At 39.3% G+C, this 27,015-nt stretch overlaps 1 protein-coding gene across 1 annotated transcript; it reads left to right on the top strand.

The window, feature by feature from the left end:
• Nucleotides 1-4,782: 4,782 nt before the first annotated feature.
• On the top strand, nt 4,783-26,091 carry DLGAP5 (DLG associated protein 5). The gene is made up of 19 exons (XM_031051935.2): nt 4,783-4,884; nt 7,724-7,974; nt 8,390-8,598; nt 9,090-9,182; nt 11,007-11,091; nt 13,107-13,211; nt 14,345-14,415; nt 15,089-15,384; nt 15,791-15,912; nt 15,995-16,124; nt 16,475-16,560; nt 16,698-16,858; nt 18,352-18,444; nt 19,641-19,860; nt 20,983-21,232; nt 21,580-21,637; nt 22,976-23,138; nt 23,703-23,752; nt 24,809-26,091. The coding sequence occupies exons 2-19, from the start codon at nt 7,734-7,736 to the stop codon at nt 24,929-24,931; spliced, it is 2,556 nt and encodes an 851-aa protein (XP_030907795.2). The 5' UTR covers nt 4,783-4,884; nt 7,724-7,733; the 3' UTR covers nt 24,932-26,091.
• Nucleotides 26,092-27,015: the final 924 nt, after the last annotated feature.

The raw sequence follows: 27,015 nt of genomic DNA on the forward strand, positions 1-27,015 counted from the left end.
ATGTGACTTACTCTGTGTAATGCAATACGGTGAGAAGATCTTTGAGACCATTCTCAAGCTAAAAAGCAATGTGTGTCAGCACAGCACAGTGCTGACAGGGGCAGAGCTAATTAGCCAAGACACAGGATCACATGAACGTGGCATGTGAGATGACTGAGATGAATCTCCAAAAGTCTCCAGAGTCCCTGTTAGCTACAACTTCTATATACAAAGATAACATGAGGACAGGAGGGATGACAGAAGTAGAATGAGTTGGCAAGCATCACATATTAGATCAGTGACAGGATGGAAAACAGAACCTACAGTTCCTCATCCTTCCAGTACTTTCTCCTCTGGACCGTAACAAAACCCCAAAACAACAACAGGATTGAGCTGCTGCTGACACAAGTAGCTTCATGTGTTCCAGGGGAAAGTTCTGGGGTTTGGTATAGGACCATGGCGATTTGTTTGTGCACATGGAAAAAAAAATTATTTACTAGAGGGGTACCACAACCCAGTGACATACACTGACAAACGAGATATCACCCAACAGCTTACAGTGGAATGAAATATGTGCCCTGTCAGAAAAAGGCCTCACAATTTTACAGACCAAATCTTTTGTTGTAAGTTGATAAATACAGCTAAAGGCCATTTGCTGCTAAGTGCCTGCTAATGATTAAGAAACCTTTCTCCCATTGCCCCCCCCCCCCCCCCCCCCCCCCCCCCCCCCCCGCCCAGCTAGGGCATTTACTGATAATATAAGAAAGATTTTGCACATTGTTTAGCTTACATGGCCATCTGGCACTTTTGCATTTCAGTAGCCTTGAACATTAAAAATACAATAGATAAACCCAGTCCTTTCTTATCAGAGGCCTGGAGAAGTTTAACTTGACAGAGTACATGGGATTAACCAGCTCCTTACAGCTCTTTCATTGTTTCCATTTAATTAACGGTCATATTCCTCAAAGTTTTGCATTGTTGTACTCTCTAAACCAAGCTGTTCCTTACTGGCTTTGTCTTTGTTTTAAGCATGAAACAACCCCAGTCACATCCAGCTTCCATACAACATGTACTGCTTCTGGGCACTGGAGACACAGAAGTGCATGCTGAGAAAAAAAAAAAAACACATGCAGGTTTTAAGCCGAAATAAATTAAATACACACACATATATATACTACAATTCTTGTCTAAGCTAAGGAAAATGATGCTCTTTTCAAATGATAACACAATGGTCTTGGCCTATCTCAATTAGAAACCTACCTCACGCTGCTGAAACATCCTCTAATACCATCACAACTAAGTGGTTTCTTCATCTGCTATGCTAAAAGGGATGAAAGTACAGTTCACCTGAAGTAACCCACACAAAAGTCCACAAAGTCCCTGGAAAAAAACAAAAAGATTGGTCTCAACTCAGCAGTGCCTTATGATTGAAGCCAGTGTTTGTTCTTAGGTAATTCCTGCTCCTCTCTTCCTTATGGAAGAAAAACAAGGTTTGAGTGTATTTGGAAATAAGTGTGATTTCCTTAAGAAAAATCTTTGGGCCTTATAGAATGAAACCAGCTGCAGGATACTTTCATTTCTAGTGCCAGAGCAAGTTTTTAACTGGAATCTGTAACAGCAGTGAACATTCACTGTAAATCCACCGTAAATGATACAGGATGTAAAGATATGCTGAGATAAAAACTACTCAGGCTTTGTTTCAAACTGTATTTTACATTAAAAAAATGCTAGTTTGCATTTTAGGCTGGCTCCAGTGAAAGCTGGGAGCTTATAAATGTGCCACAACATCTAGCAACTAGGGATCAGGCTGCCAGAGTGCAATATAAAACCCAGAGTCAGGTACCTTGTCTTTCTATTTATAGCAAGGAGAGTGTGAGACACTTCCCAAGGGTGAGTGGAAACTCCCGCCTCCTGAGCAGAGACATCAAACAGAGATGTTTTAGACTTGCTCCATGTAGCCAAGATGCAGGGTTTTCCATCAGCATGGGATCCTGGGCCCACACGTAAAGGGTTTATGAGTCTTTTTGAAAGAACAGAGCAATGTCACCAATTTCTTTTTTAACACTGCAGACTGTAGGGTTTGAATTTGATGTCATTCATTTGTGTGCTTATCTAGGTGGTGGAGCAAATAACCAAGAAAGGGAAGATGCTCTCCAAGGTCATCCTGGTGGGTGTCCAAATGTCTGTCTGCCCCACTTGCTTGGACCATTCCTCATTCCAGGCTACAGTCTGAGGCATTAGGGGGTTGGTGGGTGGCAGTCTCATAGTCCCATTGAAAAATTGCTATAGTGCAAAATGAAACCCAAAGAACAGAGCAAGAAATTGCAGCAGAAGGCTTAAATGTGTTTCCTAATTGTTGCAAGGCAGGAATTTAACTATTTCCCATACCTAGAATTGATCTTTTTTTTAAAAAACTAGTGACCACTTACAGAAAGCATAAGCAAAAGTTAGTGGGAATAGCCCTTAATGGTTTTGCTGCACCATACTTTATCAAGAGGATATGAATTACTTGGTGGGAGGTGTATTCTGTGCCCTCTGCAGCATCATCCTGTGCTCCACTTATGGGAGTTTGCTACAGGGGGTTTTCTGTGACTCCATGCAAGTGACAAGTATGTCTTGCTGTGGGCTACAGCTTTATAACTCATTCACCAAAAATATATTCAGAAATTGTAATTATTTAAGGGCTAAATTTGGGGATAGATTTACCTACACACTCTATATTATTCTTCAGTAAGGTGCATTTATGCAAGGGTGGGAAGAAACACACTCACAAAAAACAATGTCCCATGTGAACAAATGAAAAGTAGAAAGAGCAAGTCAGCAGATTTCCACATAACCATCTCCTTGGTATAAAATGTATCTGATAATGACAGTTGTATTGCCAAGAAACAGATAAAGTGAAATTAGTTCTCAAAGCTTCAATGGGCAAAATGTAAGCATGTTATCATAAAATCATCAGGACTGTAAGAAAATGGGTTTAACCTTCCAGGCATGTATAATATCTTCATAGGATAATGAGTTTATGTATTTATATTGCTTGTTTGTCTCTATGAAATGGTAATATGTTTATTCCTCTTAACACAATAAAATCAGTAGCAATCAGGAATCTGGTTGAAAAGCGCACACCACATGTTATCATAAAGTGACATTGCAATACTTTAAAATCATAGCATTACTCAAAAACATCGAGACCCTTACCATGACCTAGATACTGTTAGTGGAAGGTGGCACTGCAGTATGCTAAGTAAATTTATTCTGTCTTTAACCTCCCTAGCTCAAGTAACGACCCATGAAGGTGCGTGGCAGAGCCTGAGCCTGCCAAAGACCTGAGCTACCTGCTTGGGTTACCTGTCCACCCTGAAGGTGCATCGTCCCTGATGTTACTTGAGCTAGTGAGATTAAAGCCCTGGCTACAAGTGCAACCATGCTTCCTAAATTCATAATATCAACATCCACAAGTGGAAAGGAGCAAATGTACTGGTCTAGATGCTCCAAGGAGGAGACAAGTATTGTTTCAGCATGAAGGAATCCCTCATATATAGGTATACAATAAGAAAAAATGATTTTTGGTTGGAAGACACTCCTAAGATCGTTTTTTCTCCCCCTAAAACTTCTGCTTCAGTATGGTTCATATTACTGGACTATATATCCTGATATTCTAAGGTAGAACTTCTGAGTGCCCTGAAATTCCACCCACTGGAGAGAAAAAGGAGAGTAACAAATATCAGCAAACACTGAGGACTGCATTGGATTGAACTCGTGGGCAGTCTACAAACTCTTGCAGCTCTGTTGTTCAACTGGATCTTTTCCATGCCACAAGGGAACCTGGCAGCATTTAATAACCTCCACACTCATCTTTTATTGTCCTGCAGTAAATCAGTGACTGTAGTGATTGTCCGTATGGTCGATGTTTGCGACTCTTTGCTGTCACCCCTGGCAGTCCATACAGGGAGCCGTGAACGAACACTTCTCCAACTGCTGCAGTCTGTGAGGCACAGTCTCCAATGGCTGAGGGCAGATCGCTCTGCTCTCTTAATCCATTTATTACTGTCTCCATCCGTTTATGTAAAAATTTACTGATGTTTCACTGTAATGCCGTGTAAAGATCCTGCATCTGCAGGCTGTAAGGTTTGTTCGTCCCGTTTGCCCCCGCGCCTGCTGCTCAGCAATTCCTGTTTGACACCACTTCCTTTCAAACGCTGTCTACATTTTTGCAGCGCCACCAAGCGGTTGGTTCCCTCAATAACGTTTTTACGTTTTAATTTTGCTGATAAACAAACGCAAACCCTCTTGCAGACCAGAGTCGCATTAAACACAATTCACCACAGCAAAACGCCAGGCTGGTACGATGCGAGTACAGGACTTAAACAGACAGTTGGTGCGGCAAAGCCTCGACAACCCTAGGTTGCGCAAAGCCTGGGTAGACCCGGCTTCGGTTCCTCAGGCGGCGGCACAGGACGGCACTGAGATACAGACAGACCTGCCTGGGCGCCGGGAGGAGCGGACGAGGCGAAGCGGAGCGAAACCCTCACCCTGCCCCCGAGTCCCCAAGGAGCACAGGCCCCCAAACCACCACCGCCACTACTAACTCCGCCATCTTACAACAGCTCCCCACCACAGGCGGGACGCCAGGAAAAGACCTCGTCTTCCTCATCTCTCCAGCCAATAAGCGGCAAGTGCGAAGGGGAAAATGCTAAGTACAGCCAATAAAGATCAGCCGTAGCGATGACGAGGGGCCAATAAGCATCTAGAATATGTGTCTCTACCCATCAACGTTCGGTATCAGTGGGCCAATGAGAGCCTGCGGATTGGCCTGCCCTGGCCAATGAGCGTTGTCAGTTGAGATTTGAAAGTGAGGGCCGAGAGAGGAGGCTCTGTGGATGTTCAGTGTAGTGTCGGCGCCAGGTATGGCGGGGCTTCGGGAGGGGGACTTGGGGGCCCGGCGGTGATGGTTTTCCTTAGAGCTGGCCTGAAAACACGGTGGGGCGGTGGCGGGGAAGGGGCTGAGGGGAAAGACGTGCGGTGATACCTAGATGCTGCGGTGAGAAGCAGGGGCTGGATTGAGGATGGAGCGCTGTTTGTCGTTACCCCCGTCTCAAAACTGTTGAGTCTAGACCCTGTTCGGCCCCTAAACTTGCTGGGTTCCTGCTTTAAAAATAGTTCTCTTTTGTCATTATTCAGGCTAAAAAATGCGGACTCGGTACTTAAGGGTTTTTCATGTCAGTATTAGTCCTTTGGTACTTGCGGTGATGTTGATCAAAACTAGGTCTTTTCCTTCGCTTTTATTTATAGATAGATAGATGCATACACGTATACGTATAAAAATCAATCCTATAAGTTTTCAGCTTTAATTTTGAGAGGTTATATTAGCTGGTCACAAATTCTTGGTTTTACGTAAGTCCTTTGTCCCTTTCCTGCTACTAGTCTTGAATTTGTGCTAATTTAAAGTCTAATTAATGTGGCTGCCCTGTTCCCTGCAGTCTTCAAGGCCAGGTTGGATGGGGCTTGGAGAAAGCTGGTCTAGCAGAAGGTGTCCTGTGGCAGGGAGTTGAAACTGGATGAGCTTTAAGGCCCCTTCCAACCCCAACCATTCTGTGGTTCTAAGATATGACTCTAGACTCTTGTTTGGGCAAGGTACTGCTCAAAAAAACAGCCAGGAAAGAAAAGGAGATAGGTATTTTCATCCTAAAGAGATGCTTAGGGCATTGAATGTGCCATACAGTTTTAATGAGCCCAAAGAGGTTGTAGTTAATCTCTTGTATTGGTTTTGCTGACCTAGGATAATACCTCTGTAGGTAGCTGTCTCTGTATCTTACATTTGCCACCGTCAAGCTTCAGATCAATTTTGCAGGATTACGTATTGAAATCACTTGTTCTTGAGGCTTATTCATATGAGAAGGCCTTAAGTGCATTTATACCACAACTGCTAGGAAAAAGTTGTTCGAAGTAGAAAGTAGAGCAGAAAAATCCTTTAAAAGTTTTAAATATTTATCCATATTGAAAGCAAATGCACCTTTCTGTAAGCTTGCCTGATAGAAAAAAATATATAGGTTACATTACATTCCCTCAAGGCACTGAATCAAAAATTGCACATACACTTTGAAAGTACCATTGTTATACATGCTTGAGGTAAACTTGGGGAATTTGTTCTGAAAGCCCACAAAGGATGGGTGTAGGGGCTTGATGTTAGCTGCTGCTTTTAGGAGTGACTTTCATCCACCGCGATCAGAAAGCCTGATTCTCCTAGAAGTTAGGTAGTAGTGATATATTCCTCTGATCATTTTCTTCATGGATTTCTGTAATACAGTGGGAAATACTAACCAGAGCAGTTCAAAGATTATTACTGGAGATGCTCATGAATTAACCTTTCTTAATTACTTGGATATAAAACATGGCAATGTGACCGATGAACTTATAGTAGAGGTAGTCTGATCATTTGCACTCATTGATTAATGATGGCAGTTAATAATCTCTAAAAATTGGAATGTAAGATGCAGGATGAAACTTAAGATGTTCATCGAATTGAATGGGACTGACATACACCAGGTATGTCAAAATTATGTGGAAGACATGTAGTCTCTAAGTGCTTTAAGCTGAGTTTTGATTTTCATTCCCCTTTGCTTGTTTAACTTTTATTGCTGATTTTGCAGTGTTGGAAAAAAAAAGAAGCAAAATATGCACACTGAGATTTGTACATTATTTCTAAATTTGTACATTCTATTCTAAAGCACTTCCAGATGAGTGTGTAGGTGCTACCAGTGCTGGGCAAGTTGCTGACTATATGAATACTGCCATAAAGTGGGAAACAAGGAGTAATGGTAGCTGAACAGACTTTGTATTCCTTCTTACAGTAGCTCAGATTCTCTCCTTCTCTCCTTTTTACATGAGTACATGCAGTTTATTTCTGTACTCTTTCTGTTTAATTTGGTGCTCTCTTTCTTCTGACATTGGGTTTTTTTCAGATAGGCTGCTGCTGATGTTTTTGGCTTTTGGTAACAAATGAAGGGGATTAACCTCAAGAAATCCTGTACACCCATAGTCCAGGCTGACATTTGCAGTCCAGCTCACTAATGATTCCTTGAGTTTGATCAAAGTTTGTTGTTTTGAAATTAAAAACTTCAGTAAATGGCCATTTTACTGATAAATGAATAACTGCTGATTATTTAGTTTCAATCTGTCGCTTTTCTTACTGTAAAGCTTTCTATAAATTATGTACAGACCAACTGATGTTTCAGTAAGGCTTCCTTGGGCAAAAATATAGGGGAGAAATCCTGCTTGCAATAAATGCTATTGTATTGCAGTTGCATCCTGGGAACACAGTTTGGAAATGGTGCCAAGAACTCAGATGCATGACAAAAATGCCTGGTTATCAGATAGGATATAATCTAAGTGCTCTGTGGCAGTGTTGCTTCCAAGTATTGTCCTACAACCTTGTAATTACTTGCTTGTCTCCTTAACATGAAAAACATCTGTGTTAAAAACAGTGGCAGGCCAAACCCTGACAGTGACACTGAGTCCCCTCCTAATTCTGTGTCAGACTTGCTGATCACTTATCAAACTAGCCACTTGAATGCATAAAATAAAGAGGACTGATAGAGTCATTACTGAAATTGTCATTTGCATTTTCTCTGGTACATATGCAATCCAAAGAACCCATGGCTTTGTTTGTAACATGCAAACTTGAATGAAAAGAGCAAAACAAACCATAACAGCTTTTTTCCTAATCATTATGTTTTTTGTCCAGGGTCATCAAGATGGCTGCTACCTCTCAGTTTGCCAGTCGATATAAAAAGGATCTGAGTATAGAAGGCCTCAGAACAAAAGTGGCACGTAGAAAATCGATGATTCAGAAGGAGAACAGACACAAGTTGTTTGAAAAAGGCAGACAGTTTGGATTGGCAGATGTCAACGTTCAGCTCCCAAGAGAGAAGGGAAATCCTCAACTAAAGGAGAGGAGTGAAACATGTTCTCAAGAGAACAGCAGTGTCAAACAGAGTAAGTAAAAATTTGTTTAGAAACCTTTTTTAAATCATTAAAAATGTTTTAGGTAGATTTGTTAACATTATCACAGGGACCTAATTGTGGTCAGTGCTTTAATTTAAAGAAAAGGTATAAGATTAAAAAAATTACTACCAGTTTTTCTAAGAAAATAAAGTCTTAATACAGCTTTTGTCTTCCTCACTGCCCTGCTGGTATGAACAAGGCTTTGCTCTGACTGGTCTGCAGCAGCTAAAGGAAGAATGCATTTTTCTATTAACAATCAATGGGAAGTCACTTTGTCATTCAAGAATTGAAAAACTTGAATCTAAATTTTCATCTAACATTTAACTGGTGTCTGTCATATGCTTACTGTTGGCTCATAAATATCTTCAAGATTTTGTAATGTGCCTGTCTTCCATCTTTGCTTCAGAACAAGCTACAAATGCAACTTCCAAGCGGATTAATGACCGCAAGGAAATGCTCCAGCGTTATAAAGAAGAAAAGGAACTTCAAAAACTGAGAGAGCAAAGAGAGAAAGCAAAGAAGGGTGTTTTTAAAGTTGGGTTATATAGACCAACTGCACCAGGATTTCTCTCATTTGTACCTGAAGATCCAGTGATAGTGAAGCAGAGAGAAAAGGTAATAAAAGTAATATTAAATATATATATAAATGAAGTATATGTGGTAAAAGATACTAACATTTCTATTTGTACACAAAATGATGTGTATGTTATGCCAAACAGTTTATTTTGTAAATACTTCATAAATATTTATTTTATAAGAAGAAACAATAAGGGTGTGATTTGGCTCTTTAGGGTTTGTTCATTTATTTGTTTGGTTTTTAACAAAGCTGGAAATTGTACTAGTGAAATGTTGATTTTTGTATTTATGACTATGTTATCACTTAAAAAAACTGGAATGATTCATCCACAAATGAAACAACTAAGTTATTTTAGAACTGGTAACTTGTTCTTATTTAATCCACTTGACTGAAAGTTTTCACATTACACACTTGACACATTCTGCGCAGCCATGTTGCTTTTAACACTTGAACTTTTTGCTTACTCTGATAATGATAGGGTGGGGGATAAAGACTATGTTAATTCCTGTTTCCTTGGGAATGTTTCCAGGCAGCTCCTGCTTTCTCTGGGAGGATTACGCGATCAAAGGCCAAGAACCAAGAAGAAAAAACTGTGATACCAACTGCATCTAAGCACTCTACGGTTTGTTTTCTATATAAATTTCAGATTCATTTAGAGAAAAGTATGCAATTATCCTTCAGACCATAATTCAAGGTTGTATGCTTAAAGTTGAGAGCTGTCCCTGAGGAGGTTTTCCTGGTAAGAAAGATAAATTAGATCAGCTTTCAGCAAGCTGATAGACAGTATCATGCTGATTTGAAGTAGAGGAAGTTTGATTAGGTCAGTACTGAGAAGAGTGCACAGATCTTCTGGATCAGGTTTTTCAATACAGAATACTGTAGTCAGCAAGGACTGCAAATATGCATTGAGGCAGTAGTGAGATTGAAGTTACATACTTTGTCTTCGATTTGGAGATCCAGTGCATCTCACTTGAATGCAGAAAGTCTGTCATGAATGCAGTTTATTCTTCAGTCTAAAATTATTTCAGTGTTGGCATATTTTTACTGTTAATCTTGGCAGTCACTTCTGCTATTACTTGTATAAAAAGTAGGTTTTGTTGGGGAATTTCACCAGCAGTAATCTGTAACAGAAGCTGCATTTCAAATATAGCAATCTTGCCTTACAAAACTTAAAAGAAACAAACTTGCAAAAATTATATGACAAGCAGTAATGGACTTAAACTAAAACAGAGTAAGTTCAGGTTAGATACAAGGAAAAAGTTCTTTACTGTGAGGATGGTGAGGTGCTGGAACAGGTTGCCCAAAGAAGTGGTAAGTGCTTGTCGTGATTTAAAACCAATCCACACAGCTTGCGTGGTTTAAAACCCCACCTCAGTCCCCTGCAGCACCACAGACCCCTTCCCCCCCCCTCCCCGCTCCCGGAGGGATGGGGAGGAGAACCAAAGGAATGTAATTCCCATGGGTTGAGATAAAAACCAATCCAGTAATCAAGGTATAACACAAATCACTACTGCTACCACTAATAAAAACAATGATAGAGGAAATAAACAAGGAGAGAGAATATGATACCACCTGCGGAAACAAGCCCCACCCAGAAGAGAGCTAACTCCCTCCCTTCTGGCCAACTTCCAGTTACCTCCTTGAGCATGACGTGCTGTGGTATGGACTACCTCTTTGGCTAGCCTGGGTCAAGTAGCCTGGGTCAGGTGTCCTGTCTCTCCTTCCTCCCGGCCTCCCCTCCTCCCTGGCAGAGCATGAGCTCAGAAAAGGCCTTGGACAAAACCAAACATTTGAGCAGTAACTCAAAACATACTTGCTATCAGCAACCGTTCTCAGCCCAAAAGTCAAAACACAGCACTGCACCAGCTACCAAGAAGGAGAAAAAATGACTGCTACTGCTGAACCCATGACAGTGCTCCATCCCTAGCAGCATTCAAAGCCAGGTTGGACAGAGCCTCAGGTGGCATGGTCTAGAGTGAAGCATCCCTGCCCATAGCAGGGGTGTTGGAACTGGATAATCTTAAGGTCCTTTCCAACTGTACTCATTGTATAACTTGAATGTAGTTTAAAAATTTCCAGTCATAACATTACAAAGGGACAACTGAATTAATACTGGGCTTTTTCTTCTGAAAACTGATTTTTAAAACACATTTACTAGGATGTGACAGTAGTTGACACCTAGTTTCACAGTAACCTGAAAATGTTTCTTAAATATTTTTCTTCATTCTTTTTCTGGCAAATTCTTAACTAGTTGGATAATACATATTAACACGTGTCTAAACTGAGCTGGTTTAGCTTTACTTTTTTTTTTTTCTATTCAAAGCCCTTTGTGCCAAATTATATAACCATTTGTTTTATTGGAGTCTAGGATAGAAAGATGAGGAAAGAAATTAAGCTGCTTAATTTCTAGAAGTCTAATACTTTGCAAAATATTGTCTACCTGTAGGTCTGTGCCGACGGGCATAAAGTGCACTCTACACAAGCAGGATGTAAACAGATGAGTACAGACAAAGCTGGTGAAAAAGCAAAAGGTATGAAAGTAGTATGATCCCTACATCTGAATCCATAAGAAGGACACTGCTGGTTGTTTTTTTTTTTTTTTGCCTGAGTCAGTAGCTGTGACACTATGGGAGGGAGGCAAGGAACATCTTCGGTTAAGATCTGCAGTACATTTTTGTCTGTAGGAGACAAGAAGCTCTTAGGACTGCTGTTCCTACCAGCTATGACAATTGCAGCAGCTGGCAGATTATCAAGTGTGTGGCTCTAGGTATCATGTGTATTTGTTGCTTCTGAAGGCTGTGGGAAATGTAATGTCCTGGTTACTGATTATTCACCCTAGGAGTGGGAGAAGTCAGTAGGCTGGATTGCATGACCGCTAGCTGCTTTAGCATCTGGAACTTTACAGAGCTTTCTGTTTGTCTCTGAGAAGTTTATCACTCCTGTATGTAACTGCTGCTGTTACAGAAGAGCAAGGGACTTCATCTGGGAAGATGAAGCCTAGTTGATATAAGAAAATAAGAATTTTCCTTGGTATTGTGGGTGGCCTGAAAAATAGCTCATTGCATGAGCTGTAAATATTTTCAGTGAAGTCACCTTCTGTCTATACAGTAAATATGCTGTTTGTGGTGTCTAAATGGAACTGCTTGTTAACTCAGCACTGGAAAAGGATAGCCTAATGGTAAAGCACATTAGCATTGAATGTTGGAGACAACAGCCCAAACCTCTGATGTAGACAGCTGCAACTGGATGTGATTGTCTCTTCAGTAAATTAAAATCTTGCATTTTCCTATTTTACAAGAGCCCCTTCTATATCTATCACCTTCTATGTGACAATTGCATATATTTCTTAAGAAAACAGCAACAAAAAACCAACCCATGCCACCTTTCAGGGAGTAGAATACTTTTGATTAGAAATACTTCGTGATAGCAAAATGATGTCTGTGCCTTAAGTAGATTAGGCGAAGTCATGTGAAATATTGGTGTTAATGCAAGATGCTCAGTAATTCAAGCAGCAGACCTTTAAGCAAATTTCAGTAATGCCTTCAGTGAATACTGAAAAGATCTGTTATAACAATTATATAACAATTCAATATAACAATTGAAACATTAACATTTGAACAATTTTCATCCAGTAGACTTGATTATTCCTTTTGTGCTGAATCAAGAATACACGTTTTGTATTCAAACACTAGTATAAAAATGTTATGGAAGTAAATGTTTAGTTAAATCAAATGTTATATATCTGGGATTTTTTTCCCCCAGCTTGTCATACTAGCTTCCACAGAATTGCAGTTTGACATTAAAAACATGAATAGGATTGACCAAGTAAGGCTATTAGGTTTCAGGCAGATGTAGAAAGGGAGGGTATGAAATAAAGAGCTTCTGTTAAGTTTTTCTGTGCAGGAGGATGCTATCATTTTTGAAGGATATTAAAACAGTACTAAAATACAAAGATGATTTTTTTTTAAGATGGGTTATACAGTGCATGAATTTGTCATAATTTATAAATTGACCCTGAAATGTTTTGCCTGAAGAATACTTTGTTAGATTAGATTAAATTCAGACATTACAATACTTTTATGTAATGATCAGAGTATCACTGTGTTACACAGATGGTCTGCTTAAGCTTCCAGTTGTGCAAATAACCATGGCAAGTTATTACTCTAGACAGTGTCATCTCTAAAGGGGAGATTATGTTGATTCTGATTAAAGGGAACTTTGAGAAGGGTTCCTTAAGCTTTGTACATGCATCAAGCACCCTGGTACCTTGATGGTCCTGGAGGTACTACTGTACAACAAAACCGCCTTTGATCAAGGACCTTTAGAGCACTGTCTCAATGAGAAGTCCGAGCTGTGCCATCTGTATTTAGCACTGGTTGCACTGAACTGACAAAAAACCAGCCCAACTCTGTTAATTCTGGCAAATTAGTGCAACTGATAATTGCTACTGCACTTCTCTGATTTCTATAAAATATAAACTTTCTGGTTTATTACTTGAGTGCAGCTCCTTATTAAGCTTGCATTCTCTGGAATTAATATTTCCTAGTGTTGCAGACTGCAGTCCAGACAGCCTCAAATGTAAGAATCACCAGAGCAGCCGCCTCTGCAGCTAGGCAGATGCAGAAAATGAGAGCTACTGAGGCTACTACTGGTAAGTGAGGTAGTGAATCTAGTCCTACTTACGTGGCTCAAGCCTAACATGTAAGTATTTGGAATAGTGTGCTTGTAAAGAGATACCATCTAGTACTGGATAAGTGAACAATGGAAACAACGTGCATGTTTATATGCTGCTCTTAGGCTCACTGTCAAATTATATACTGAGAGCTTTGTCTTTAAGGTTTTGCTTGTATCTCACTCTGTTGTGCTGTAGATATATGTTTGTTCTGAACTGTCTTAGCACACTATGTTCTGCAGTGTGTAACTATTTCTTTTGAATAAATTGTATGTAAATCATGCCAAATCATCATGTAAGAAAAGGAATAAATACTGTATCACTCTCACCTGGAGCCTTATTGCAGTATTTAAATCAAGATGTTGAAACCAACACTGGACAGCTTCCCATAAAATCTGTTAGTGTAGAGCATCAGTATCCATATGGTAATCTCAACCTGAAAGAACAAAATGAGAACTGTGCCAGTTCAGTGTATCGCTGCTTAATGCCATAGGATTATTAAGTCTGTGATCAGGAACAGATACCTCTGGAAGAGATGAGTGCTTGTGTTCTTCAGGTCAGGAATATTTCTTCGTCCATGTTTGCCTGTTAACTAGAATAGATGAACATGATGGCTAGTGAAGGGTAAATTTTTAGTATATATTCTGGCTTTCAGGGTTTTTAGAATGTTTTGCAGTGTTCCTTGTTATATATGTGACAGAAGTTAACCCCTGGCTGTAAGTACAGCTTTTGTAGTATTGGTTTCAATTAACCAACAGATCCTATGCCATATAGAAATTAAAAATCTGAACTCAGTTTGTCTTGATGCTATCTTTTCTGCATTTCAGGAATTAAGATGACTTTTGTGTAAGAAAACATCTAAAGCCTAATGACTTAATGCATCTGTTTTCCTTTCTAGGTCATACATCTCTTATTAGGCTATTAAATCCTAGGCTGGGTTTTCTTTTGAATGAAATTCTGCAGTTAGGTGTCTGCCCTCTAGCCACATCCCACTCAAGAAACAAAGCAGTCTCTCTCTGTCTTTAGCCACTGGACTTTTATGGCAATCTTGAGAGATGGAGATTATATTAATCAGATGTCTTTTTGACCTTTGGATGTTTCTCTCACTCTAGGTAACCAGTCACAAAAGAAGACAGCAAATGCAGGAAAGCAGAAGAAAACAGTCAAGCCTGGCATCACAGAGGTAGGTCTTTTACTACTTGAAATGGAAAAGCAGTAAAACTGATTTAAGAGTAACAACAATGTAATTGTAGCTCAAACATAGTTGTGTTCAAACACGGAAGTAGTAAGTTCACTAATAAGCTGGATTTTGGGGAAGAAACTTTTTCTTCTCTTTTAATGACATTCTGTGGTCCTAACTGCACTTGTCTTGGTCTGCATTCCTCAGTTATCAGCTTATTTTAGCTTGTTTTTCAATCTTTGGATTAGAGTATGTGTATAAACTGCGATTATTCCAGAGGCCTAGTTTGATTTGGAGCTAGTTGTTCTGCTCTTGAGGAGCTTATCACCTTAAAGCATTTTTTTCTAGCAGTGGGATCAATCATTTGCCAATTTTAATTATGGTTTTCATAGGTGAGGTGTTCTGCTGCTTTAGCCCCTTCAGTGGATTGTTGTGTTCCTTGTAGTGAAGTGCTACCCCCTGTTGCTAGAATGATTTGCAGGTGTCAAATCCAATTGAGCCTACTGGTAAATCATGACTTTTGTACACGTATGCTGTTGTAGAAAGCGAGTTACCTGAAACTGTTCCTTTCCTAATGGCTTTCAGACAGTCATGTTAAAATTCAGCCCAAGCCTATAATAAACACTTAATTGATTTGATAATGTAGTGTTTGCTTTGTCTCTTTGTGCTGTTATAGGGAATTCCTTCTGAACATGAAGTGGATACAAACACTCAACTGGATCCAGTGGTGAAAGGTTCTGCAGCTGATTCTAAACCTCCAGTGTCAATAGAAATTCGACAGGAACATACCCCAGTGGAAAACAAAACCAATTCTGCTCTGAGGAGACCTAGAATGCATTCTTTTGCACCTCAAAACTTTGTGTTCCAGCCATTAAATGGATTAGCAACCTACAAAGTTACACCCATGACTCCTTCTAGGGCAAATGCATTTTTGACACCTAATGCCTTCTGGGATTTTTCAGAATCACCAGGGTAAGATTCTTCTAATGGCCTAAAATGCAAGTGAACCTCTGTGATGATACCCGAAACATCATCTTTCTATAGAGAGATTCCTTGTGTAGCAAACTGTTGTGATGTTGAAGCACCTGCTCAACATGGTTGCTAACATAGCTTAAATGTGGACTTAATTAATAGCAAAGAAAGCAATACAATCCATAATTCTGTCTATGTTTTTCAAAGCAGAGCAGCAACATGTATCAGGGACTGTGCCATATATATATCTACAGATTTATTAATTTTAATAGGATTTCCTTCAGTTCTCTAGCATTGTGTATAGGATTGCTTTCCAAACTGCATGTTTCTGTGTATTTGCCCATATTTTATGTCATATTTCTCAATGTGTCTTACCTCTAAATGTACTTTTTGGGTTTTTTTCCAGTATTATAATTGAAAAATCCAGTGAAACTAAGGCACAGGAGGCTAATTTTAAAAGTCCAGTTTCACCTGCTGGTAAAGACATTCAAGAACAACAAACCCTTACAAGTTTGGAAGAAGAAAAAGGTAGGAATTTGTCACTTAGTTTATTGTTCTAATGTTTTTAGTTTTCACCAGCTTCTGAACAAATGCCTTTCATAATTTTCAGCAAGTGAATTGGATGAGAAAACTTCCATTCAGAGATCAAATTCCACAGTTCCAATCTCTCCAGGTACAACAGTGCTTGAAACCAAGTCAGATGATACAAGAGAGCAAGAGCATGATGTGCCCTATTTCAGGTTTGTGTTAATTTGTTTCACTTCCCCATTGTTTATTTGGAAGTCGTTAACATGAGTAATGAGACACCCTGTAAAGTTGGTGTGGTTGGTCAGCGGTACCCTGAGTAGGCACATGTTCCTATCTTCCCTTTTGTATTGTTAGTTCAAGTAAAGAATATAAAATTCTGGAGACTAGCACCTTGTCCTAAGGAACACAAGCCTGAAAGCAGTAAAGTATCTCAGTCAGCAAATTAAAATTAATGACATAGCTTCCCTGAAAGCAAAAGGGTAGTGATCATAACAGTCACAAGTAGTGACAGCAGTTAGAAAATTCTCCAAAACCTTATTTTTCACTACCCCTTTATTTTTAGAAACATTCTTCGATCTGAGACCGAGAGCCTGATGTCTCAGTGTCTCCAGTGGGATGGAAAATTAGAGCTGGACATTCCAGAGGATGGTAAGACTATACTGTAATAGATGAACATAATTCAGACAATAACCAAACTCCAGACCCTTCAAATACATATTTAAATCAACTATGCAGTGATGGATTATTCCAAGATGTACTTTTTTTTGTTTCCGTGTTGCTGTTAGCTAAAGATCTGATTCGCACCACGACTGGTCAGACAAGACTGCTCCTTGCAGAAAAATTTGAACAGTTTGAAGGACTGGTGGATAATTGTGAATTTAAACGTGGTGAAAAAGAAACAACGTGTACAGACTTAGATGGATTTTGGGATATGGTTAATTTTCAGGTATGTACTTGCATATTAACCTACTAGAAGAAAGTTGATGGGGTTATTTGCAACCAATGGATGGAAATTTTGTTTTTGTTTTCTTGCATATTCAGATTCTGATTATTTTTTTATGTAAAAAAAACCCTACTTGCTAAACACTTTATGATGGTGAATATTACCAGTTGATATACCATGATTTATACTGTATAGATGTATAGTAGCATATGTGGATCTGTTCATCTGTTGTGGCTTCTTGTGGGCTGTGTACCTTGTTTTTCTCTGGAGTGAAGGCATGTGGCCACATTCTGATTTGGAATGAGGATGAAGTCACAATGTCTACCCAGACTGAAAGCTGGGAGCTTTGAAACATTTCTGAAGTTTACCTGAAAAGTAGGAATTCCATGCTTCAGAATGAGAATAATGCAGAAACTACAGTAACTTCTTATAGGGGTGAGCTTAGGTGGTAGAAAATCTTCATGTCACTCTGTTGTTACTTCTGTTAGTTTCAGAATGAAGTATAATATTCTAAATGATCAAAAATATTCTAAATATATCTAAATTATTCTAAATTATATAAATTATTCTAAATTGCCAATTTCAACAACATTGGTAAGTTAGCATTCAACAATGGAACTAGTAACTAGTTAGGTTAAACGCAAAGATGGGTTTATTGTTAAGATCCTAGTCATAGGTCTTGAATTCCTTCCAGAAAGTGTGAGGGTTTGACCTTGAGAGATATTTGAGGGGAAGTTTCCTAGAACAAGTAACTTGAAAAAGCAGGGGTTAGCCATGCTTACTATCTGTCTGGGAGCAGCCCCAGTTTCTTTATCCTCTTGAGTTTCAGGGAGGATGTAAAAGATTTGTCACCTCAGCGGCTGGTCTGTTGTACATAAATAACCCTTGTATGGCCTCGCTAGCAAATGAGGCAAGTGCTTCCATTACAAAGCCTAAGAGCAGGCTGTTGCACCATGTGGGGAGGAGGTAATGCTGTAGAGCTTGTTTGTTATGAGCAAGTACAAATTGCATCAGGAAGCTGTTAAGGCCAGAAGTTTAAAAAAGCAAGCAAGCCTGCATGGCATGTTTCCTACATAATCGAAGACTCTGCTTGTTTGAGTAAAAGCTGTTACGCAGTATGTTCTGCATTCCTTAAATGTGACAATTGTTAAAGTGCTTAAGTTCAGTAGATCAGGTTGTAAAACAGCTCCTTAATTTTAGATGCTGGATCTTACTGAACAATTGTGTGCTTTCCCTATGGACCTGAAACTACAGAAATGAGACCAATATTGTTATCTAATCTGAAGCTCGTGTATGTTAATATAGCCTTCATGTCAACTGTATGAATGCTTAATATCCTATCTGTTGTTGTTTTAATTTACTTTTGTATTAAAAAAACACAGCCTTAAATACATAAGTATGCTTAAGTGTGTTATCTAATTTTATGAAACACTGTTCTAATGTGAATCTGGTAAGTCTTGAAAATTAAACCTGCACTTTTCTGGGCTTTCCTATAGATCAGAGATGTGAATAAAAAATTTGATAATCTGAAGAAGCTCCAAGACAATGAATGGCAACCACTTGATGTGCCAAGCAAACCAATTGTAAAGGTATGAATAGCCCCTAAGGCACCGAGATGCAGCAATGTGTTATCTAAAATAAGCAGTAAGATGCTATTGTGGTAAGACTATTCTTAAATGGAAAAGCCTTACTCATTTGGCTTCTTTACATGTTAATGGTTAGAAATCCAGTGAAATTCCTGTCGAGATGCACCTTGCATCTCCCAAGTGCACTTTATAATACTTGGTGTTTGTAATGCTAATTGCCTCTTTTAGTTGGGAAGATTAGAACTAAGAATTAGCCATGAATCTTTTGGGAGCCATTGGACTCTCTGATAGTAAGACAAATTATTAATTTTAGAATAGAAATTTATCCTTCAGATATAGAACATCTTATCTGGGTCACTGGCATTGTCACTGACTTAGCTGAAAACCACACAGTAATTTGGCAGTGACTGCGAGTTTTGAGCAGCGAGTACTAGATTACACTGATGTCCTGTTAAGACAGCACCATGGCTAGCATTAAACTACTAGTTTGCTAAGCACAAATTGATCTGACACTTTCCAAAATAAGATGTCATTTATTGTAAAATAAGCTTTGATGTAAGCTGTTTTATCTGCTTTCTGGTTTGGAATATAAAATTACTTCTAATGACTGCATACCAAGTCATATTCACATAACCTAAACTCTGTTCAGTGTCTTGAGGCTGCTTAATCATAAAACTGATATGAGGGTCGATAAGAAACCCCAGGCATAGGAAACTGGAGGCAATACGGTTTCTGTGAGCTGGCTGTACATGTCAGAACCCTACAGATAATACAAGACACAAAACTTCCTTTGAAAAGTTGAAGGTCATGGGAGACTTCGTTCCCCGGCTAACTGGGATCTGTCCTGCGGTTACTTTATCTCCCTGCCACTAGGAGTCCCTGTATCCCACTGCTTTAAAAAATGTTAATTAACTGCCTTTGTTAGGAAAAAGTTACACCGAATATTTCTGAACTGCAGACTCAATATGGAAAATCCTCCATATGTTGTCAACACAAACTAACTTTAGTAGCTGAATGTCAGACCAAGAAATTCCGGAGATGGAGATCTTGTTTCTAGCATGTCTGTTGCCTGTTGCTGTTGCAGTGTGTGACAAGCAGCTGCATAGATGTTCATGTGTAATTGCTTTGTGTAGATGTTTGTATGCGATTGCTTCTGTCTGAAACTTCCAGATATGACCCAGACTTTCTTACAATTTCAGAAAAAGACTATTACAAATGGAGTGTCGAAACCAAAGCTGGGAACAGCTGGAAGAACTGCAGCCCAAAACCGGCTTGCTCTTATAAAAGCAGCTATGAGGAATAAAATGAAGCATGACGGAACTGCTGATCATACAAAACAGGAGAAGCTACCAGAGGCAGAAAACGTGGTTTTTGAGGGGGGATTTTTCACAATTGAAAGCCCTGTGAAAACCTTTCCAGGTGGGTGGAGCCTAATCATGATTTTGGTGACCTGAAAGTACAGATGGGAGTTTAAGCAGTCGTCACTGGGGAGAGGAATTATGCTGGTTATACTGGATACAACCCCAGTGCTGGACACAGGATTTTAACTGGTGGTTGATTACATAAGGGATCCAAAGTAAGCTGTTCTACATGAATGCACTGATTTGAGTGATTATGGCAAAATGAAATCTCGGCTTGGACAGAGAGGTTAAAGTGGCCAATTCATATTTTTCAGCATCTGTTTAATAATGAAGTTTTATTTTGAGTGTTCCCAGATAGGGATTTTTTTTTTAATTTATTTTTTTTTCCAAACTAAATCTCTTGCAGTGCTGTCTTCAAGGCTGAAAATGAAGTATACCTGTGATCTGTGTTCACAGTTAACAAGATTGTAACATAATTCCAGTCCGCTATAAAAGATGTTTAATAGTTGTAGGGTTTTAGTTGGCTTTTGTTTGGTTTTGTGTTTTAGCAGGTGCTCAAAATATAACTTTATTTTCAGTGCTCTCTCATTTCAGTCTATGTGAAGCCAATATTGACTCGTTAAGAGCTGTTCTGCTTCTCTCCTATTTCTAGCTCTTTTGAACTAGAGTTGACTTTTAACTTGCCTTTTTTTATTTGTGTGTGTGTGTGTGTAGATCTCTTGTCTCATCACAAGACTAGCAATTCTTTTTGTATGCCTCTTGTTAGTAGAGGTGACCTTTTGAAAAACTTTGCATGATACTGTGTTCAAGCAAGCTCTAGCAGACAGTCTGGTAGATACCAATTCTGAACCTGTCTTTCTAATTTTACTAAAATTATCTAAACGTAAAAGATGGAAATTAATGACAGGTGTCACCAGATAGACTTCTTAATAGGAACAGCAAGTCTGACTATTTCAGGCTTTCTGTGAAGCAACAGTCATTACTGAATTGCTCAGCTGGAGTTAATGTAGTTTTGTAAAGTATCTACCTACTGGTGTCGCTCTTCTTTTCCATTTCTTTTGCGGTTTAGATAAGATTTCATTATAATACATATAAAACAATTCAGCAAGCTGACAACAAACAGTTCAGTTCATCTTCTAAAAACTACTGTAACAATGAAATATTAAATGCTTTTTTTCAGGCTTGCTTTCAAAGACACCTTGCAGATCTTCCCAGCAGACTTCTGAGAAACTGGCAACTCCAAGATCATCCAGTAGAGCTTTGTTTCCAGGCATTCCTTCTGCTCTTCATCACCCTGAGGATACAACTGCAGAACAAACACCACCAGTGCCCAAAGGCTTCCACCCAGCACCAGATTTGAAAATGCACCAGTTTCCTGTTGGAAAAACTCCCCCACTGGAAAAACTCCTTGATGGTTTTCTTGAGCAAAGGTAAATGTGTTGAGGCAGCTTTTAACTTATAATAAGTAAATTTGTAGTTCTCACTGAAAGAATGAATATTGATACCTGTTACATGTTGCTTTCCAGTTTGCTGGTGATAAAGGCTGCAAAGTCCTTGTGTCTGTTCCCTCCCCTAAAGAAATACTAAGAGCTTTGCCCAAGTGTAATCTTGCTGCTGGGGTAGATGTTTATTTTTTGCCCAGAAACATTGGATTGATAGTTGACCAGTGCCAAACAAGCAAATATAATTGTATAATAAATCTTAGGACCAGTTGGGTGAGTCAAAACATGATTGAAGGTGATTGAGAAGAATGATAACATTTTGGCTTTTATTTCAGCATTTCCATAGCTGCTGAAGAACACTGTTCTGTTGCTGGCACAGAAGAGGTAAACAAGGTAAGTCATGCAGTGTCCATGTATGTGCTTTAAATATTATTAATTAGAAAAAAAAAAAAGCTATTTTTATTAGTTCTAGAACTTGGATTTCTGATCAGATCCTCATTTGGTGATTTTTCCTTCTCAGTATGGACAGAGGTAGGGACTGCTGCAGATTGGGGACCTTATCTAGCTCTTTGGGAGCTATCTTTTGGAGGTCCAGTTGACTGCTCTGTGAAGAGACACATCACCTGGGCAAGCAATGTTCCTTGAAGTCCACTACTGTTTTCTAGTGTTAATTTTTCTTTAAAATGCTTTTGTATTTGGGGGACCATGGCTAAAGGCAGCAGTAGTATTTAGCTCTCATGGTCCTTAGGCTGCCATAGCAGAGCATTGGGCTGTTACACTCCTCAAAAGACATAGCAAGAGCAGTGTTACTAATACAAGTATCAGGAGTTCATGCCCCCAAATGTCTGAGGACTTGGTGATATGCCTGTGTTTGAATATCCTTAAAAAATCAAAGGGAATGTGCCTTCACTGGTTTAGATGGTACTGTGATACTCAGTGAAAGCCAGTGTTCTGCAGTCACTAATCCATTACTACCTTTCATTGGAAATGGAGTATCTTGATTTAATCTATGCATGATTACAACAGTTGTTGTTATGTTGTGTGTATCCCCCTAGACATCCACCCTGTATATAAAATAGGTATTAAAATCTTGATTACTAATTTGTTTTCATACCTTTTACTTCATCTATTCCCTATTGAATGAGAAGTTGCTTGTTGGTGATGTCTCTGGGAAAATGGTGGTAATTTATAACTTCCAGTATGGCTGATAGGGTTTTCTTCAGAAGAACATCCTCAGAATATTTTTGGCACTTGAACTTCAAAATCTTCTTTCATGTGAAAGAACTTCCAATATAGACTCTCAAAGAGATTATCAGGCTTACAAGGATGTTTGGGAAAATAGTTCATCTGAAATGGATCCCAGTCTTAAGCTGTGAGCCTTGTCCTGCTTGTGCTTTGTACAGTGTCCGGAGTTACAATCCTGTCTCTCCTGAATAGTCCATAAAGCCTGTAGATTAGATGTATGGACTTGGTTTGACAAAGCAGGGACAGCTGTTTTCTGTAAACTTAAATCCCTTGAATGTTCTGGCTGCTGTTTTGACTTTGTGCTTTCTGTATTAAAAGCTGCCAAACTTCTTTAAATTTCACACAAAAAGAAAATGAGAGAGCTTTTTTAGTGTTCACCTGGTTTCACTGATGCTTTCCTTTTGGCTCTCTGAGAAGTAAATACAGTGGCTCCAGACCTCTTAGCCTCTCAGAGGGCTAGGTACAGTGAAAATTCCTGTTTTTCAGGTGCTGGAGGATTCTAGCAGTGAATTAAAAGTAATGGATGGCGTGGAAGAGATGGCATTATCTGCTGCAGAACAGCAAGATATTGTCATGTGCAGTCCAGAGAAGGATAATGGCACAGAGACTAACTTTGTTCAGTCTGGAGAACCAAAACCACACCAAACAGGTGCATTAACTGAAAGGGGGAGACAAAACAAGACCAGATTGGATGGGGTTTTGAGGAACCTGGGCTAGTGGAAGGTGGCCCTGCCTGTGGCAGGGGGGTTGGAACTGGATGAGCTTTAAGGTTCCTTCCAACCCAAACCGCTCTGTGATTCTGTGGTTATCTTTGAGATGCTTAGTGTAGTTTGTTTGGTAATGCTGGGGCCTTATGTTTATTCTAAAGTTTTATGATAGTCTAAATATTACTCTTTGAAATCACTGGCATTGTAGCTTGATTAATCTATGTATGCTGTTAGCAAAACCTCCTTTAGCTAGTATGACTTACACAGGGGTTACACATTGAGCAAAAAGTGCCCCTAGGTTTGTCCTTATAGTTTCTGTGTGATATGTAAAGGAAAAAGCTAATATAAAAGGCTTGAAGTGGAAGTAAATATAGAGTTAGGGTTGGTTGGGGGTTTTTGGGGGAGGAAAGGGGGAGTTTGGTTTTTTTTTATTCAGTAAGTGCAGAAAATGATACCCCTTTTCAGCTTTGGCAGCATCAAACTAACTTAATAATCTAATTTTTCAGATGTTTCATGCAATAATTTGCTATCTATGGAGAGAAATCCTTTTGATATAGTAAGTTGACCTTCCAGTTCATTTGAGTAAGACAATCTACACGCTACAGTACTGTTAACCTTTCCTATAGAGTAAATCAAACTCTTTAAGATGTTATTAATCCAATTCATTTAACTTACGCCAAATACAAGCCACAGTAACAGCCTGTCTCGCTGTTTGGGCTCGCACTATTATTCCTTACTGCACATGAGTGTAGGATGAATCAAGACAATTGTAACAGAAAAGTGACTGACTATTATCAGATTGATCCTTTAAATTGTATTTCTTGTGAATTTTCTTGTAAATATTTCCTAATGTAATGAATGGCCTGGCTTTTTCCCTCCACTTCCTTCTTGGAATTTTTCAGGTCTGTCCCATCCCTCTTTTTTTTTTTTCTTTCTTCTTTTTACATAGCTTTAAATTTAAATTTTAGAGCTGCCATTAAGATTCAATGAGGAAAAGTATGTGTGCAAAACCTTTCAAATTTCTACAGAATTTGGGTGTAGAGTTACTTGGGTCTTGTGAAAAATCCTCTTTAAAATGTATGGATTACTGATTATAGCAATGAGTGTCTTCAAAACAGACCACATATTCACTTCTTATGTCTGGAAATAAGCTTGCAAAATTTCTGTTAGCAGGGCCATGGTACTTAAAGTGGTACATGGCTTTGACTTGTGGCTGTTGCTTTGTAATAGTATCCTATAGAAGCAAGCACATTTTAATAAGCTTATGTCTACTAAATGGCTGCATGGATCTGACAGATCCATGTGTGGCTTGTTCTGAAGCTGCAGTGTGTCCATAGTACTGAGTCAGAGGCAAGAGAATGTCATGCTCCTGTTCCCTAGTCAAGTATTTCTGCTAGTTTTTGTCCCATTATATTTGGGTGGCCTCAGGTAGGCAGGCATCTGGCATATGTAAGTGGGGGACTGACAGTAACTGCTGTTGGTCTGGTGCTTATGCAGATGATGTTAGTAGAATTTGCTATTACCTTGTTTGATGTATCATTGCAGTGCTGTTTTGTAGAGTGGATAACTGTTCCTCCAATACTTACTTCACACTCTGATCATTCTCCCACAGCCAATGCTGGATGCTGAGCTTCCCATCACTCCAGTCAAGACTATAGCCCAGAAGTTTGCAGTAGCTGAAGCATTCAATGACCTTATTGTATTTTCTCCCTTTTCTTCTTCTGGGGAAAAATGAAAATTAACTTGAAATTGAAAATATGTAAATTATACTAACATAACCCGCAGGTATCTGCAATAGTCTGTTACCCTTGAACTGTGGTCTGAGTGAATGAATGCGTGTAGCACTTTGTAGTGGAACTCATGAAAATATTTCATAATGTTTTACAGTGCAGTCAGTCTGTACTGTAAGTACTGCTGTGTATTAGCAGTGGTTCACTGGTTTTATACCTGCTGTATCCAATGATTGCGTATTTTGCCTACAACGTGAAATATTTTTAGTTTTGTATAATTCCATGTATTTCCTGTCTACTTCAAGCTTTAAAATTATTAATTTTTAAACTTTTATATTCTGACCTTACTTACCTCATGAATTACATGAGATGCCTACCAGACTAGCTGTACTGGTGCCCTGTTTCTGATGTGAGGGCGCCTTCTGAGGTAACTCAACATTTTACCTCCCTAAGCACTGTTACGTGCTTGGTCACTGCTCTGAGGATGCTGTTGCACCCTTAGGCTCTGGTATCCTGTGCATTAACAACTGCCTGAGCAGCAGCTGTGGCAGCGGTTGATGCATGTCTTTTTTAATTCTGTGGGAGTCTTTCTTGTGTTTAACAACCACTTGCTTTGTAATAGTAGAAGCTCAGAACAAGGAATTCTGAGTCAGATAATATCTTTTCCTGGCAATGTGTTAAAATAGGCATTGGTTATTTTAAGGACACAGTTATCTATTGAGTATCTTAAGTACTTTCAAGCTCAGTCATATTCTCTCCTTGCTTTTTTCATGTGAAAATTTCTTAACCTCTTTCTCTGAACACTTGACATGCTAACCTCAGCCTCTCCTTGCATCTTGTTCCTGTGCATTCTCTTCTCTGGACTGTAATATATTTATGCATAAGGAGTATGCCAGTTATATATACTTCATTTGAGTAATAGTATTAGGAGTACAGTTGAGTGCTGTATTTTTAACCAATATCTGACTCAGCTTCTTGTAATGGTGATCTTAGTGTAATGCACACATTCTTCCTCTAGCCTTCACTTTAACAACTAAGGTAATTCAAATCCCTCACCAGAACGCATCGCCAGTACAGCTTGGGGAGCTTGTCTGACATGAATTTTAACCTGGAAGCTGTGTACTGATGACACTGAAATAAATAGAGGAAGCTAATGTGACTTGGCGTTACTGTGCTGGAATCAACTTTCTTTGTTACTAAATTTCTGTTAACATAGATAGTTTCAAACAGGTAGCTCTTAATTACTTGTCTGTTTAGCCATCAACACTGCATTGAATAGCTGGGGCAAGGGATTTTGGACATCTGATGTATACACTTAAGATGATCTTTTTGTCTGGAAATTTCAACACTGTGCCTATTGCTAACATGGCAGCTCTAAATGAAGTAACTGTTATAACAGTATGAGCCCTGTCAAAGAGATTCTTCAGATGTTAGTGGTGGCTATTGCTGTTCTTGTTTAGCAGACAAGACCAGGAGCATGACTCACAGCAAAGGGAACATACTTTATTTTTTACTAGCCTGAGTCATGCGGTTAATTTGCCAATAAACCTCCCCACCCTTGAAACTGGTCTTGACTCACACGGAAGTGATGAAGGGAGAAAAGCCCAAGGCTCATGACCTGTTCTGTGGAGCATGTAACATTTGTACAACTTAGATCTTCCTTGAGAGGGAAGTGTGGCACATTGAACTGGGCCACCAAACGAGCAGAATGGGCCTTTGAAATGGAGGAGTGGTGTAACTTTTCTAGCCATGGTCTAGGAAAGAGATTTGTGCTTCCTCCAGCTCTGAACCCCTTCCTGAAGTACCTCACTCTGGTCAGGCTCAGAGGCTCTCGAGCTTTCCCTGTTTTCCAGTGTTTAAGAGGACAATTCCAGCAAGGTTGTACTTCTGTGAGTTATGCAGCAGCAATGCACAGCCTGATTGTGCACCTCCTCCTCCCCCTAGTGGGGGTAACTTCAGTCCTTTGCTGCACTACTTTGATTCCTTTAGCAAAAAAGGAGTAACGGCTTTACCTACCAGAGCCACTGAGGCTAAAAACATCAGATGACCATCCCCTAGCTGGTGCTTGCAGAAGATGGATTTGAAGACT

Source organism: Melopsittacus undulatus, chromosome 4, assembly GCF_012275295.1.
Source record: "Melopsittacus undulatus isolate bMelUnd1 chromosome 4, bMelUnd1.mat.Z, whole genome shotgun sequence".
NCBI classification, from domain to species: Eukaryota; Metazoa; Chordata; class Aves; order Psittaciformes; family Psittaculidae; genus Melopsittacus; species Melopsittacus undulatus.